Genomic DNA, 15862 nt, shown 5'->3' with positions numbered 1-15862 from the left:
ATACACAAAAAAGAGACTCAAAATTAGCGCCTCAGAAGTTCAACAAACGTTGAAATCTCTTGAAAGAAAAAACAAAAAACAAAATTGCTGTAAGCACCCCGTCCTGAAAAGCGTTGAGGGGATGGACGGTCCCTGTTAGTTTGTTAATTAGTAAAAATGGCTGTAAATGATACTGATTAGAATCACGCGATGTGATCAGACTGATTCGGCAAGAACAGCACGACCGGTATATTTGGTCCACATAGTAATGGTTGTCTCTCAGGAGGCGTACCACAATGTCTGCCACCACGGTTAGCAACATGGTTAGCAAGGATGTGGAGAGGATGTGCCTGAGAGTCCCGCCGCCTTCTTCGGCTCTAGAGTCCGCGCATTAGCTATAGACTATGGACAATTCGAACTCGAAAGATACCGAAAGTTTGCTCCTATATAATGGGTGTTTCGAATTATGCAGAAAATTTTTAATGGAGTTGGTGGGAGTGAAGCTGTCAGCTCGAATGAGCCGGAAGTTGAAATTAGAGAGATCACGCTTTATGCGGTGCCTATCTCTTTCCTGCGCTGTTTTCTTTCTTTCCGCTCTTTCCACTTCTCTCTCTCTCTTTTAACCTGATGTTTTTAGTTACGCTAACGTCTACCGAGTTTTTTATCGACTCGACGCGTCGAGCTTGCGTGTGTTCGCAATCTGCTCAAATGCAAGCGCGCATTTCTGAAAATCCTTTGTTTCTCTGCACTATACACACGCACGAACGCGCGTGCGCCGTCAGACGCACGAAATCACGCACGAGCTTTGCGCGTGAACCGCGAGCTGGCGCTCCCCACGAACGTGTTAATCACCGCCCTGTTTCCCAGCGCTCGCGTGATTATCGCAGCGCCGGTTTATACACTAGTGTTTTTCTGTTTGTTCTCGACGCCTCAGTCTGCCGCCTAGCTAGCGGCGGAAGTGGTATACGCAGCGTTTGCAGCTCGTGTGACACGTATGCCACAGTTGGGGAGCTGCGTGCAATGGTTAAATTAGCGCCGCCTGAATTAGGCGCCGTCGTGCGATGTGTGTGTACTCACATCCACGCTCTGTTGCTTCTCAGACAGCGCAGCGCTTTTGGTTAGGCTTAGGAGCGAAGATGGAGCTGTTCGAGCCACGCAGATGGAGCTGTCCTTCCCCTCGTCCGCCGCCCGGCGTCCTGTGCCAGCCTTGTGTGTTGGCAGAATTCCCGGATCGTGTCAATCGAACCTATTATGTGCGGCGCCTGACTAGATTTACCTGTCTGCCATGTCGACTCGGTCACTCGATCTCATCGACAACAAGTTAACTGTTCTCCTTATTACACGTCTCGTCCAGGTGTATTTTCTTACCTTTATGTAGGCTAAAATAGCAGCCTGTCGCATCAGTTCTACCCTGCACACTTCGCACACTTTACACACACCTTGCACACTTCACACACACTTCACAAACACACTTCACACACACACTTCACACACACACTTCACACACACACTTCACACACACACTTCACACACACACTTCACACACACACTTCACACACACACTTCACACACACACTTCACACACACACTTCACACACACACTTCACACACACACTTCACACACACACTTCACACACACACTTCACGAACACACTTCACACACACACTTCACGAACACACTTCACACACACACTTCACACACACACTTCACACACACACTTCACACACACACTTCGCACACACACACTTCGCACACACACACTTCACACACACACTTCACACACACACACTTCACACACACACACTTCACACACACACACTTCACACACACACACTTCACACACACACACTTCACACACACACACTTCACACACACACTTCACACACACACTTCACACACACACACTTCACACACACACACTTCACACACACACTTCACACACACACTTCACACACACACTTCACACACTTCACACGCACACTTCACACACACACACTTCACACACACACACTTCACACCCACGTCACACCCTCCTTCACACACACGTCACACTCACTTCACACTTCTACATTTTAACGCGGTTGCGTTAGAGCGGACTTTTCGGAGAAAAAACCATCCGCTTTGTCACACTAATTCAGGATTGGTGGAGAGTGCCGTGAAGTCGCACGTTGAGCTGCGCAATGCAAACGACTAAAACTCGGGAGTTAAATTGCGACTGTGAGGTCGTACCATGACTGAAGTGTCATTAGGATGGAAAGTAAATCGATTTCGCGCAAAGGAAAATTGGGGCAATCAGTTGGGAAGCGAACCCACGACCCATGCGTTGCGAGTCAGACACGTTACTCCTATAGGCCATTGAGGCAGGTTCGTTCGACTTGGTTAAAGAGGGATCTTGTGTGTCTTGTGGGTCTATCACATTGTCTAGTTTGCCTACTGATGTTTAGTGCGTGCAATTAAAAGAGGAACTAATTAAGAAATAAAGTAGCAAATAACCGTTAATGCTGTCCCGTCATACCCTTAAGGCGGGGCTGATGTGTCCCCCTAATTTTTTCGTTTCTTTTTTTTTAATAGGCACTTTTAGAATAGCGTATGCTCGCTTAAGTATACGCTAAATGCAGCATTTTACGGGACGTTGTCGCATCCGCTCTTTTAGATGGGCGTATGCAAACGGAAGCGTAATGATATTACATTGGATTGGATTTTCAGGCCAAGTGGTGCCATCTGGTCGGTATAAGAGGAATTTTTGTGAACAAACCGAGCAGCGGCAGGATCCCCACTCGAAGCAAAAATACAGTAAACTTTTCGCTCATATGTTTTGTTATAGGCAAGATGAGGCGAAGCAAACGTCCGGTGCCCCATTCATGGTCAATGAACGTTCTGAAAAATGGAGTAACAACGGCGTATTCACTCGAAAGTGAGAGGTCCTGCTTCGAAGCGCGCCGCCATGCTGGGAATGCTTTTTAGTGTACGAAAGGGGCGCGCTAAATTCGGGAAATAGCGTACGTAGCGCGAGCGTACGGTACGGGTCGATTTGAAATAGCGTTTGGCGCATGCGTACAATGAAGCACGTATTTTAGTGCACGCAATCCCTTTGCGTATGGCTGCGTTTGCTGCTGCCATACAGGAGGAACCCTACAGTATAATCTGAAATGCGTAACCTAAGCCTATAGCACTCAGAAAACAACTTTTTCTCCTATTTTGTGAGCTCCGCGGCGCACACTTTTGCGCCACGATCAGTGTTCATTTTTTTTTCAAGCATCGACGAATTTGCGTAATCTCGTGCGCTGCTCGAAGGGGGTCTTGCATGCGCTCGGCTAGACACGTTTAATAACGGTCGCGACGGCGTAGCGTAGCGAATATGAAACGAGGAGAAAACGTCTTCGCCGCCTCGTAACGTGATATTTCACTCGGTTCTCAGAGAATACGCTCGCGTACAGCGAGGAAAAAATTCGTACACGAAGTAACGCTCAGTGAAGGTCGCGCAGTATTTTGTGTCCAACATTCTTGGAAAAAATTGTTTGAATAGTGAAATATTGTAATATACTATTACGGAAATATTGAAGTTAATGGTCCATTCTTCCGATGCGTAGCAAAAACTTTCTTTTACAAGTTTTTCCATCGCTCGCATCGAGCAGTATAGACTACCATAAAAAACCAACGAGGGACATTTTTGACACAGCAAAAACGTTAATGACAAAAAAAAAAATTGTAAGCCTGCCGACGAGAGACGTGCGGATATATGGATTGTAATAGTTGAAAAATGCCTTTCTCCGGAATTGTTGGATATGACTCGGACATCAGTGTAGCAACGCGTTGAATACGTTCAAATGGTTGAACGTTAACCGTATAGACAGCGACTACGCTAATTGTTGAAATATGCGTGACGCAGTCCTTGGCAGTCCTGCGAAAACTTGTTTAAGAGGACGTTTAAAAAAAAAAGCAGCGGGTGTCGGTTTTCTTTTATTGCATAAACTTCTCGTGAAGTGCATACAAAGCGAGCTCTCATTAAGTCGAACTCGAAGGGAACCGACAATGTTCTCCGAATATCAGGAATTCGAATTAAGGGGAGCCTTTTTAATAAGACTCGATATTTACTAGGGAAAACAATTAGTTCGAATTAACCGGAAGTTCGAGTTAAGCGAGTGCGCATTATTAATACTTTTCTGTATATAGTTTCGCAATTCCCTCGGTACAGTCTAAACAAGAATACGCCTTATATGGGACTAAAAAGGGAGTAAGCTAGTCTCTGTGCACTCCCTTTTATAAAAGGGATTCTTCTAGCGGAGAGATTGCTCTCTTTTTACTGCTTTCTGTTTAGAATATAACTTTCCGGTGTTTGCAGTCAGGCCAGCGGTACATAGGTGCTGTCCTGATGCAGGAGCCGTAGACGCAGTATCCCTCCCTTTCTATATAAATCATCGGGAAGGGTCGGAAAATGCCCCTAGCACTTTCGACGAATGACGTATATGCAGAAAACATCATTTTATTACTTTTTTTTCAGCTTATCCTGGCGCCTTCAAGCCTTCAAATATAGGCGCCGCGCGCAAACAGGCTCCTGTTCACGCGAGGAGCGAACTCTGTCCACGAAGTTGTCAGTTCTCGGCCTGAAAAACAATCCCCAAGGCCGGATAGGCCTGCCGTGTATACGCCGGACACGCAGCTGCCGGGTGGGGTATGCGCGTAGCTTTGCAGCTGCCCCTGCTTTGAAGATGGGCCTGTCGCGGCCGCACAGAAGAAGACGTATACGCACTGCCGTTGTCAGCTAGGTGTGTGGACAACTGTGTCGCGCGAGAGCAGATAGATACGGCGCCGCCTCCCGGCGCGACCCGTTGTTTCAACACGGGACGGCGTCGGTCAGGCGCGGAAAGCGGATCAGTTAAAAATGCATCCATATAGCGTGTGTGTATATATACGGCTGAGGCGAGCCTTATATATATATATATATATATATATATATATATATATATATATATATATATATATATATATATATATATATATATATATATATATATATATATATATATATATATATATATATATATATATGTTTGTGTGTGTGTGTGTGTGTGTGTGTGTGTGTGTGTGTGTGTGTGTGTGTGTGTGTGTGTGTGTGTGTGTGTGTGTGTGTGCTTTGCGCTCAAGTAGCGAGACGGCCTCTGTTTGCGCTCTTCATAAGGCGAGATTTATTATCACGCTCGCCGGCCCGTGAATCGCCGTCAGAGCGCGCGAAAATGATCTTGCGAAGTTTCCACCTTGCATTGTTTTCGTGGCGAGTGCTGCTTTCACGGGGTTTTTGTGTGTATATTAGTGGCATTAGGTGCCAGTGGCTACAGTAGTAGTAGCAGCAATGGGGACAGTGTATAGTTGTTGTAATGGTAAAAATAGTCACAGAAGAAGGTGGAAACAGTATAGTAGTAGTATGAGTAATGGTAGCAGTTAGCGGTAATAGTGGTTTCGGGAGTAGTAAAGTAGGGGTGATTGATGCATTGACAGCGTAGTGGCAGTTGTGTGCTGGTGCGTGTAGTGATCATGATAGTGTTATTATTAGGATTATTAGCAGTGCTAGCACTTTTAGTACTAGTGGTAGAAGCAGTGACATGAAACGCAAATTCTGACGTCAACATTAAGCGATCACGCGAGCAGCTTCCGGCCAATCACAATGCCGCTGGATAATCAGGATATATAATTTGTTATCATAAGATGTAGGTCTATGGTCTGCGAGTTATGACCCTTATTGGAAAGAAGCTTGGGTGGGGTTCGAGGCGGTTACTGAATTCTGCGCGACTGCCTGGCTGTCTCCGCTTTATGAAGGCCTTTGTAACGAGGTCCATTTTTTACGAGTTCCAGTAGCGCGCAAACAGGCTGCCTTGTCGATGAAGCGAAATTATCGGTTTAGTTCAATAACGTTGGGATTTTTCGGCCTTTTATCAAGTCAGTGATAATCTGTATCGCGCTTTAACTATCGGCTAGCCGCTGTCATGGTATCTGTTCGTTCTTCGACGAGGCGGCCCCTCAAAACATCTCTAGGAGCCCCTAGGAAGTGTGTAGATACAGCCCTGCACCGTAGGCCTTCTTTCAGAACCCGCGCTGTATAGCTTTTGCGCCCTGAAACGTACATTAACTTCCTTTCTATACATCGGGCTTCAACACAGCGCACGTGGCAGCAAAGCATCGAATCAGTGCCTGCAAAAAGAATATAGTATTTGTACGCGTATATTTACCTAACACTGCTTGCACGTTACACAACATTCAGCCTTCGTTCCTTTGCCTGCACCCCTGGCGAGCCACATGTGAACACATTTTGATGAAGAAAACAGGAAAAAAAAGTGGGGCGGGGGCAAGGAGGGGATAAGGAATTGGGGGGGGGGGGGGGGGCAAAATAGCTCGAGCTTTGCCACGCACGCGGCCCGCTTGTGAATCGCGCGCGTGTATCCTCCTTCTCCTCCATTCTTCCTTCCTTTCTTTCCTCGATGCGTGTCGCATAAGAACAGTCCTGCTGGTCTTGATGTATAGCCCCCGCTGTCTCTATATGACGGCGCCAGCAACGCACGCTTGAGGTGGTTGGTCTAACCGTTGCGTGAGCGCCTTATAATCGCCCACTGCTCCGGTCTTCTCGCTATAGTGCTCTCTCTCTCTCCCCTCACTTTTTGAAAAACTGCTGACAGCTTTCTCTCTCGGTGCCGCAGCTGTGTGCACAGCGCGTGCGAGAGGAGAAGCGTCTGACGCGCCACCCGCATTGGTTTGCCTGCATGCACGCCTCGGCGAACGCGTGATTGAGGCGTCTCGGCCCGCTGAGACGTGTACGCGTGTATGTGGGCGGCGTGCGTGCGTGCGTGCGTGCATACTGAATATAGTTACCTGTGCGTTCTAATAAAGGCGCAGGTGCGTGCAAGCCTATTCCTTCCACTCGCGTTTTTTTTCCTTCTTAGTTTTGCCTTCTTTTGAACTTGGCACCTCTTTTTCGGGACGCACACAGCACATAGCACATTTATAGTTTTTAAATGTTTTTTTTTTTTTTGCATTAGTGCAACTGGTTCATAATTGGTGTCGTCGTAGCGTTCGCCGTTGATATTATCATCAGTGGAGTTCGCTAGGGATCACACTAATTCATCTACCTACCCCCGCCGCGGTGCCTCAGTGGTTATGGCACTCGGCTGCTGGCCCGAAAGAAGCGGGTTCGATCCCGGCCGCGGCGGCTGAATTTCGATGGAGGCGAAATTCTATACGCCCGTGTACTGTGCGATGTCAGTGCACGTTAAAGAACCCCAGGCGGTCGAAATTTCCGGAGCCCTTCACTACGGCCTCCCTCATAGCCTGAGTCGCTTTGGGACGTTAAACCCTAATAAACCAAACCAAAACAATCATCTACCTACGGGAATTGGTCAGCCATACGTTTTTGCCCGTCCAAGGCGTGTGCCTCGACGCCCTGCTAAGGTGTAAGCCCGAAAGGGTGCACTTCCAATGTTATTACAGTTGAACTTCTTTATAACGAAGTTGAAGTGGCCTATAGCGGCCTATATATTGTTATAGCCCGTGTTGACCGAGCTTCCAACGGGAATTGTCATTGCTTCGTTATATTCATTATTTCGTTATAAACCATTTCGCCAAAACAGGTTCGACTGTACATGTGCCTCGATGTCCCATTCGGCAGACTTAATTGAATTGTGTGTCGTTAATACCGCCGGTGTGTGAGGACGTCGTGGTCGCCTTCATCGTAAACACGCATTTTCTTCAACGAACACGTTTTTGTCATTTGTACTGTCATTTTCGTTTTCTTCGTTTAAACAAGGTATGCGCTTTAAGTCATGTGTATAGTAAAATTAATACACACCCCATCCTTGCAGCCGCATGTGGTAGCTCTTTCTTTATATATACCTATACTGAACCGGTGAGTTTTGATGTGGTGTTGGAGCTACAGCCGTTTCATTCAGCGGGAAAATTAGAATTAGAAATAAAAAAAACAAATTCAGACACTTGAACAGCCTCCTCTCCCCTCCTCAAGGCGTAGACCCTCCGCGGTTGCGATGTCCGTGAAGCTGGGCTGACGCCAGCGAGCGTAAAGTACATATCTGTGAAGACATCACAGCGCCGTTTACATTAGTGGGCTTACTCTGGGCGCGGCAAATTACCGGTTATGTGTGCGCACGCGGGCGCGTACTGCTACGCGGCCTAATTGTGTACGCTCAGAAACGGAAAGGAGTGCGCGTGTGCTTAGTGTATCAGGCGCCGATCGTGCACACAGGCTGTCACGAAGCGAGCCTTGTGCGTCGCTGCGTACAGCGGGAGCCCAGACGGAAACGAAGAGCACACCTGCAGATGACGACGATTGCTTACGGTTCGCATCGGGTTGTGTGTATACGGAGGTTGTGCATACGCATCATTTGGAGACCTCGCCCAAACCATGGTCATTATGGCCGTACCGAGAGTTGACCGCACCCTACTCGTCCCATTGGTACACAGCCTCGTTACACGGCTTCTCCCTTGTACACCTTGCATGGACAGAGCTCCTTGTTCACGACTAACGCGTTTTGAGGACTTGTGCAAGCACGCGTAATTTACGTTTAACGCTGAAGTCGGCGAGTTCCGTATCCAGAATCTCAGGTAGGAAGATTACGAAGGCTCGTGTTGATTCCTCTATTGGGCCAAGTTTTAATTTCCTGTATTTGTGGGGTTTTTCGACTTCGAACTGTTTTCCGAGCACCTACTTCATTAAAAGTCAAACGCGTGATCCCCGCACGATATTCTATCAGCAGTGTCCGCAATTAAACGGGCCTTATAATTGAGGGCATAACGAACATTTTAAGTAATGCTACTGGCTTGATTCTACAGATTTGCTCCTGTTAATTAAAAAGGTCTTGCGGTATTAAGCAGCGTGAAACGAGAAGTACATTTCTCTGGTTTTCTGTTATTTATAAAGTTAATCCTAGTTTGAAGAATACCTTTGGAATAATCAGTCACGCGACAGCGCGTAATCTTTGACAATGATTTTTTTGTTTCATTTATTTATTGATTTTTACTACACCCCTTGGTGCCAGGATTTTAGCTAGGTGGGAACAACAAAACAGCTTCGCAAAACAGCAAACATAAACAATAAAATAACAGTACAATTTGAAGCTTGGCTGCCAGCATCAGCAATACAATCATTTGAACACGACGTTGAAAACACTCATAAATCAATACAATATGATACTGACGTGACAAATGCAGCGACGCAAACTATAGAGATTACACTGTGAAGTGTCTGTTGCAGCACTTCATTGTTAGTTAGTTCATTGCAGTCGGAAATTGCTACCGGTGCTACCGCTGCTACCTTCGCTGGCAGCTTTTTCTTGGACTCATACTATTAAATATTGTATAGCCTGGTAGTGTTAATTGCATAGAACTCAGCAACAGCAGCTCGGTTACAGTCGTTTCTCATCAATTCCTCACTTCAGCTGTTGCCACGCTATCATTAATGGGACACAGTGAAAAAAAAAACTACAATAGCTAGGTTTTTAACAGCGTTAACTGAAGCGAGGAACTTAGCTTAGGAATTGTCTCTGTGTGCTTGTCGGGAAGACAAAAGATAAATAATAAAAGGTGAGAAGCGATAGACGTCATAATGCAGCACGTACGACAAAAGCATGTTGCCTCTAAGCTGCTGATGACGTCACCGCCGCTCTCGCCTCGCACCTATCGGTTCAGATCGGCCGGTTGGGCGTTGGTCGTTCTGCGATTATTATTGGCCTGAGAAGTTGGCTCCGCCCCGGCCTCCCCACTCGCGTCCGTGTTCGAAGCAGCTTCACCGCAAGACGCCCGCAGCGCCCAGTCGCCGACGGTGTCGGGGCATTTTTTTCCCCCCTTTTCTCGCCAGGAAAGCCGCCAATGTTGACGCCTTTGCATGGCGCGCCGCCATTGGCCGACACCGACCGTCGTCATGGCAACCTCCTCGGTCCGGGAAAGAGCATTGTTTGGCCGCTCTATTGAGAAAGGAGGAAGGACGCCTTTTGGGGATGGTGAGGAAAGGAAGCGGGGAGCAGTGGGGAAAGAGGGAGGAAGATGTATGCCCCGAGGTGGTGGAGAGCGGCGGGGAAAAGGGGGAGAGGTGTTCGAGCCGGCGCTTTTCTCCCGTCAGGCGCACGTAGCAACAGCTGCAGCTTCACAGGGTTCCGCCCTGACTCGTTCCCACGGCTGGCGACACACAATGGGTGGGCGCGCTGCCTGGCGTTCGTGGCCGCTGGCGTTCGTGCGTCTGTTGGTGGTGCGATGGCGAGCGAAGATCGCACATCGCCCCCCTTCTCTCCTCATCCTTGCTTGCATTCTTTTCTTGCGAAAGAACCGAACAATGCTGACAGCGGGGCCAGCAGCGGGCAGCCAGAAAGAGGGATGGTTGCATGAAAAGCCTCGGTCGCTGCTGCGCTGGGAAGCGGGGAAGCCTTGGGGAAGTGTGGGGAAGAAGCATCTGCAATGCGGAGGGGGAAATAAGGGAATGGGGAAACGATGGCTGCTGTGCCTGCCTGCGGAGGGAAGCGTTGAAATAAAAAAAAGAACAAATATGAGGAGGAGGAAAGAGGAGATGGATTGGCGAACCAGATCGGCCGCTTCTTCTACTGGAACGGTTGCCGTCGATTCAGCCGCCCGAGCTAGCCTAGGGCTTCCTGCGGAGTTTGAGGCTGATCGCCTTTGCAGCGTGCCGCTGGAAACGCTGCGTATAGGGGCTCAATTTGAGCCGCCACCGCCGCAGGCATAAAGCGCGAAGAGAATGGGAAGAGGATGTGGCGAAAAATTTAAGTTCTTTTTTTCTTTTTGCTTCTTATCGAGCTGGTCTCTTGAAAATCGGCTCGGCGCTTTGTACCGCGAGTAAGCCTTCTATGGGTACGTCCTCTTTTCGCCCATGACAAAATAAAAAATACACAGGAGATAGGGAAGCGCTTTAGCAGAACAGATTGGCGAGTTCATCCTTTTCGTGAACGTAAACACTGATTTCCTCTGTTTGCGTGCACGCTGCAACACTGAAAGCGTCACAGTGCAAATGTAGACTATGCAGACAGCGGGCCAACGTTGGCAAATATGTGCGCTCTGGAAAAGAGCGGTTCATTTTGTTTGCAGTTTCAAAAGCCCGTAATCTAGGTGTCACTCGATACAATGGCCACCAATTTCACCCGTTGCTCCATGTTCTGCCATTTATTCGGACGGTAACTAATACGTCAAGGACTGTTCTTAGCAGCGCTTGTTACTTGCTGGGGGATGCCGGATGCGTAAAGCTGCAGGAGCAGTCGCTGTTAGACCCAGCTTGGGGAAGTCTCGTACAGTGTGTAGTTCCTAAAAAGGCATTTGAATAATTCACTAGCAAAATTTCATTACTCGGCTAAGGTATCATATCGGCATCGGTCGGAACCCGACCCTGTCGGAGGACACCTATCCGGAAAAAAATGCATGGGGGAATCAGCCTTTCATGCGTGTCGCACCTACGCTATGTAACCCTTTCGGCGAGTATACTTTCTCAGAGCTCCACAAGTTTTATAGTCTTTTATGATGTCCTTGCGTATAGGCATGATGCAACTGTATTACATGTTATTACACGTGGGAGTGCGGAGGCATGCAAAAGCTACGTGGCACATGGCATACTTCGAATCTGAATAAAAGAACGCGATCCTTTTTACTGAGCTTTTTTTAACTTACCGTAATCGCGAAGTCGGCTGTACCGACCGCAAACAAAAACAAAAGAACTCGATGATTGGTTCTTTCCACCGCCGTTTCTAAAATTCACCCTTTTGTTTGTTTTGCGTTTGCCCAGGCGAATGTTCCCGCCTTACAAGGTCCGAGTGACGGGTCTCGACAAGAAGGCCAAGTACATCATGCTGATGGACATCGTTGCCGCCGACGACTGCCGGTACAAGTTCCAGAACCGGCGGTGGGTGGTGGCCGGCAAGGCGGATCCCGAGATGCCCAAGCGGATGTACATCCATCCCGATTCTCCTTCCACTGGGGAACAGTGGATGCAGAAAGTGGTCTCCTTCCACAAGCTAAAGCTCACCAACAACATCTCCGACAAACACGGCTTTGTAAGTGCTACACACTTACGATACTCTGTAGACTCGGTAATTGAGCGCAGTCATTAAGAAAGCGCACGCTGTGCTACGTTAAGGTGAACAAACGTTACGTTGTTCCCTTCCGTTGGCTTTCGTGCGAAACGATGCTCTTTGCAGAACGTTGAGTACGCGTCCGTCGTCCTCATGATTCGCTTCGGCAATTTAACGGTGTGACGTGGTCGCAGTAACTGTCTACCCGTCAGATTCTTTTTTCAGCGCGCCATGTTTATGGGCTGCTCAGTACTAATGAAAAACATTCCTCTAAACAGTTTACAGCTTTGGTCCGGTAAAATGCGACTCGCGCGTTAGACAGCGCTACAGTGCACAGTATCAGGAGCAACGACGTTATGTGAACAGGGGCACTATAGCTCATGCGCTTTCGAAGACTCTCAGTACAGGCATAGATTATGCCCGCTGCCAATCATTACCCTTTCAGAGTTTCTCTTTCCTTTTCCCTTTATAACGGAGCTATGGCTCCTGGAATGAACGACAGGCTTACGAGTTTAAATCGCCCTCAACGAACAATAGCGTTAGATCTGCTTCAGTCAGAAGGAAATGACAGAGGCTGTGCGCATCATACGATGCCAGGACAGCGAGTGGCGCAGCAGTGCTCGGTGCGCACGACAGCCTTTGACGTCCCTTGATATATGTGTACGGCCACCCGCAACCACTTATCCTGTCGCCAGATTTCCACGCTGGCCCAGCGCTCACGTTGGCAGATAGAGAGGGAAAAAGTGAGAGAGGGAACGACAGCGAGGACAGGCCGAGACTGCCAGTGCGCAGCGCGGTCATTTGTTAGGCGACCCACGAAGCGAAATGTCATCAGGACGGGCGCCCCTTTTTCCGGAGCGCTACATTCGACACTGCGGAGCTGTGCCGTCCGTCGCTTAACGTTCGGGGCTCGGACTCCCCAGACGACGGGCCCGGTTTACCCGTCCGCAGCTAGCCTTCCTCTCGTGCTCCAAACGACCGCCTGGTATCGCTGTGCTCTAATACCGCGTGCTGTATACGTACACGCAGCGGTGCGATTACGCACTCGCGAGAAGAGGAAAAAGAAGGCCTTCTGAAGTTTTGGCTGAGGCAACAATCCTTCGAGAAATGCCGCATAGAGAAGAATAAGAAGCCAAACAGAGCCTTAACGACTTCGCCAGCTCGGCGTGTTGCGGCACACGCAGCAACGCTATACAGGGTGTGCGTCTTTGTATACGTACAAGATACCGCTGTATTGTGTGTGTGGGCTCGGTACAAGATGCAGGCAAGCCTTGGGGGCGCTGTAAGCGCGATCGAGCGAACGTCGCTCTAGAGAAGAGTATGTGCTCGCCGGAGCGCAAATGCGATTTCGCTGTCTTCCAGTCCCCCCCGCGCACCGAACGACGAAGAAAGGAGGCGAGTGGGTGGTGGGATAAAGAGGGTCGAGTGAGGGAGGCGAAAAACCTCTGGGCGGCGGAATATTGGCGTCATATATCAAGCGGTCGCCACCGCCCTCGCTGCCGCCTCCTAGCGGAGTGGCGAGCGGCCCGGGGTCCTTTCAAGGCGGAGGCGCCGTGCTTCTGGACCCCACCATCGCTCTCGGTCGCCGATCGATGCCGGAGCCGTTGCCGCCGCAGAAGCGCGCCGAGAGCGCCATGTTGGCTGCTCGCTTCTGCCGGCCCGGGGCCACACACGGTGGTGGCCCGGCGGCTGCATCGATTTGCTCCTTACGCCTTCTTCCCCGGGGCGCCCTCGTCGGGTCTCGAGGAGGCTTCGCTGCTGCACTGGAGGAAGGCGTCTCGGCCGCGTGCGTTGGTGCGTGAGCGCGCGCTGTCCCTCTCGCGCTCGATTCCTCGCGCGCCGAATCGGACCTGTGTGTAGAGAAGGCAGGGAATGACGCAGATGCCGCCTCGAAGCGGCTGGCCGCTGTGGTTGCAGTCAAGCTGCTGGGCTTCTATAGTGAGCTTAGAACCTGAAATCATAGGAAGAGTCCTGCCGTCCTATTCCTTAACAGTTCTCACCAGCTATTGGGCCCGTTCTACTTCCTCGAAAGCTTACCAGACTTGTCTATGTGCGGTCGCTGTTTCTGATGACCGTACTCTACCTCTTTCTGTGCTGAGCTCTCCCCACCCAGAACTTCTTCTCCCGAAGACGAATTCTCTCCATCATTTGGACCCTCCGCCAGTTAAGAGTCCCTATAGATCGCTGATGGGCACACAAAATCCCATGTCTTGGAGGAATCAAAAGATGTATAGTATTCGAAGTTGCAGAAGTTCAAAAATATTTTTTGTTCTACTGTGAGATAGATGGTCTTTAACGGATACGCAGAAAAAAAAATCGATGTGGAACAGCAGAGCTCTAGCGTTTTCTTGTAAGAAAGCTTGCGATGTCCTAGCGGTGGAGGCGACGCTGAGTCGTCCACATTGCAGTATTGTTGTAGAGGTCACCCGAGCACATGTGAGGAAGTCGAGTGATTAATGTGCGATAAGGAAGGGTTTGCTGGGTCGGCGTCGGCAGAAACCGTTTCCTTTTTTTTTTTTAGAACCGTCTGTGCAAGACATAATCCAGCTGCATAGTTGTGTAGTTTAGATGTGGTCTATGTCCGGTTACACTCCTCCGTAGTTTCCGTATCTTCGTAGGAGTTGAGTTCGCACTCTTTTCCCTCTCCCTTTTCAGTGTATACACCTTTATTGAAAACTGTAAACCTATAGAAATCGGCTCCTACGTAGTTGTGCTCAAACAAGCACCTCTCTGACTCGTCGCTTAGAGCGCGAGGTTGAGGCTACAGGCAGATTTAGCCTTGCGATTATTCTTCGACTGTTGGCTTCACAGCAGGGGCACTTAAATTTTAGTTAAAAATGAAGTTCAGGATGACCTGCGTAGTCGCATGCGCTGTATCGAACGACTACCACGTTGACTGTGCACTGTAGAAGGAAGACTGCGTGCGTTTTCTGGAATCGAAATAGGACACTTTCGTCTATAAATCGAATCTAATGGCCGAAAGTCCAAGGCGTTCAAGGCGTTCGAATAATAAGAGCGGACCTTTTTTGTGCAATACAACGCTCTGGAAACTTAGGCCAAGTGCTCATCGCTATAGTTCCGGCTTGAGAACCAAATGGCTCTCAAATGATTTACATGCCTCTTTTGCTGTCGCTACTTTATCCGGAATGATTTGGAAGGTGTTTTGGATGGTCGTACTCCACGTATGGCAGGGTGAATTAGTTACATCATTTGGGTGGCTCGTAAACCACTCTAACGCACGCCGTGTTTGCACCATTTTCAAAATATTCCTCTGACTAGCATGCTTTGGAAGACTGGTAGCTGTCTTTCAAACAGTCGTCGTCGTCCAATTCATTCTTAGGAGTGATAATCGGAAGGCGTATTTTTCGTTTAATAAACGACTTTTCAGGTCTGATGGCTGCTGAACGGTGCGAGCCTTCAGCTGCGAGCCTTCCGTGCAGACAACCGCTGTGGCGGCTGCAGTTGCGCTCGGTTGCTGATCCCAAGGCCGCTGTATTGAATCCCACGGCGTTAGCGGGCGCATTTCGTTGGCGGCAAAATGATAAAATGACCGTGTGCTATGCCACGTCAGTGCACGGTAAAAACGCCAAGTGGACTAATTTTAAATCTAGCCCCAGCGCAGCTTAGGGATGATGAACATCATGTCCGTATAGACTGTATTCACTCTCAGATTTGGCGGGCGTCAGGAGATTTCTTCGTGGCAACCCTGTATCACGCCAGCCGCCATTATTTTGCGAGGTTCAAAACTAAAAGCTCGAACTTAGGGCTTCTCGCGGCCGACAGGACGTACAGATGTGAGACCTCGTATTTGCGCTCA

The 15862-nt window shown here is 49.0% G+C and overlaps 1 protein-coding gene across 2 annotated transcripts in view; it reads left to right on the top strand.

The window, feature by feature from the left end:
- The window catches only part of LOC149363898 (uncharacterized), a 71695-nt gene that overhangs the window by 44766 nt on the left and 11067 nt on the right, over positions 1–15862 (top strand). For both annotated transcript variants that reach the window (XM_089573875.1, XM_089573874.1), the window contains exon 2: positions 11760–12027. In XM_089573875.1, the coding sequence (XP_089430001.1) occupies positions 11760–12027 (268 nt within the window). The remainder of the gene's footprint in view (positions 1–11759; positions 12028–15862) is intronic.

This window comes from Amblyomma mixtum, chromosome 2 (assembly GCF_055824585.1).
Source record: "Amblyomma mixtum isolate Tamu chromosome 2, ASM5582458v1, whole genome shotgun sequence".
Lineage (NCBI taxonomy): Eukaryota > Metazoa > Arthropoda > Arachnida > Ixodida > Ixodidae > Amblyomma > Amblyomma mixtum.
Note: the sequence above shows the minus strand (reverse complement) of the source record. Positions and strands in the feature narration are given on the sequence as shown.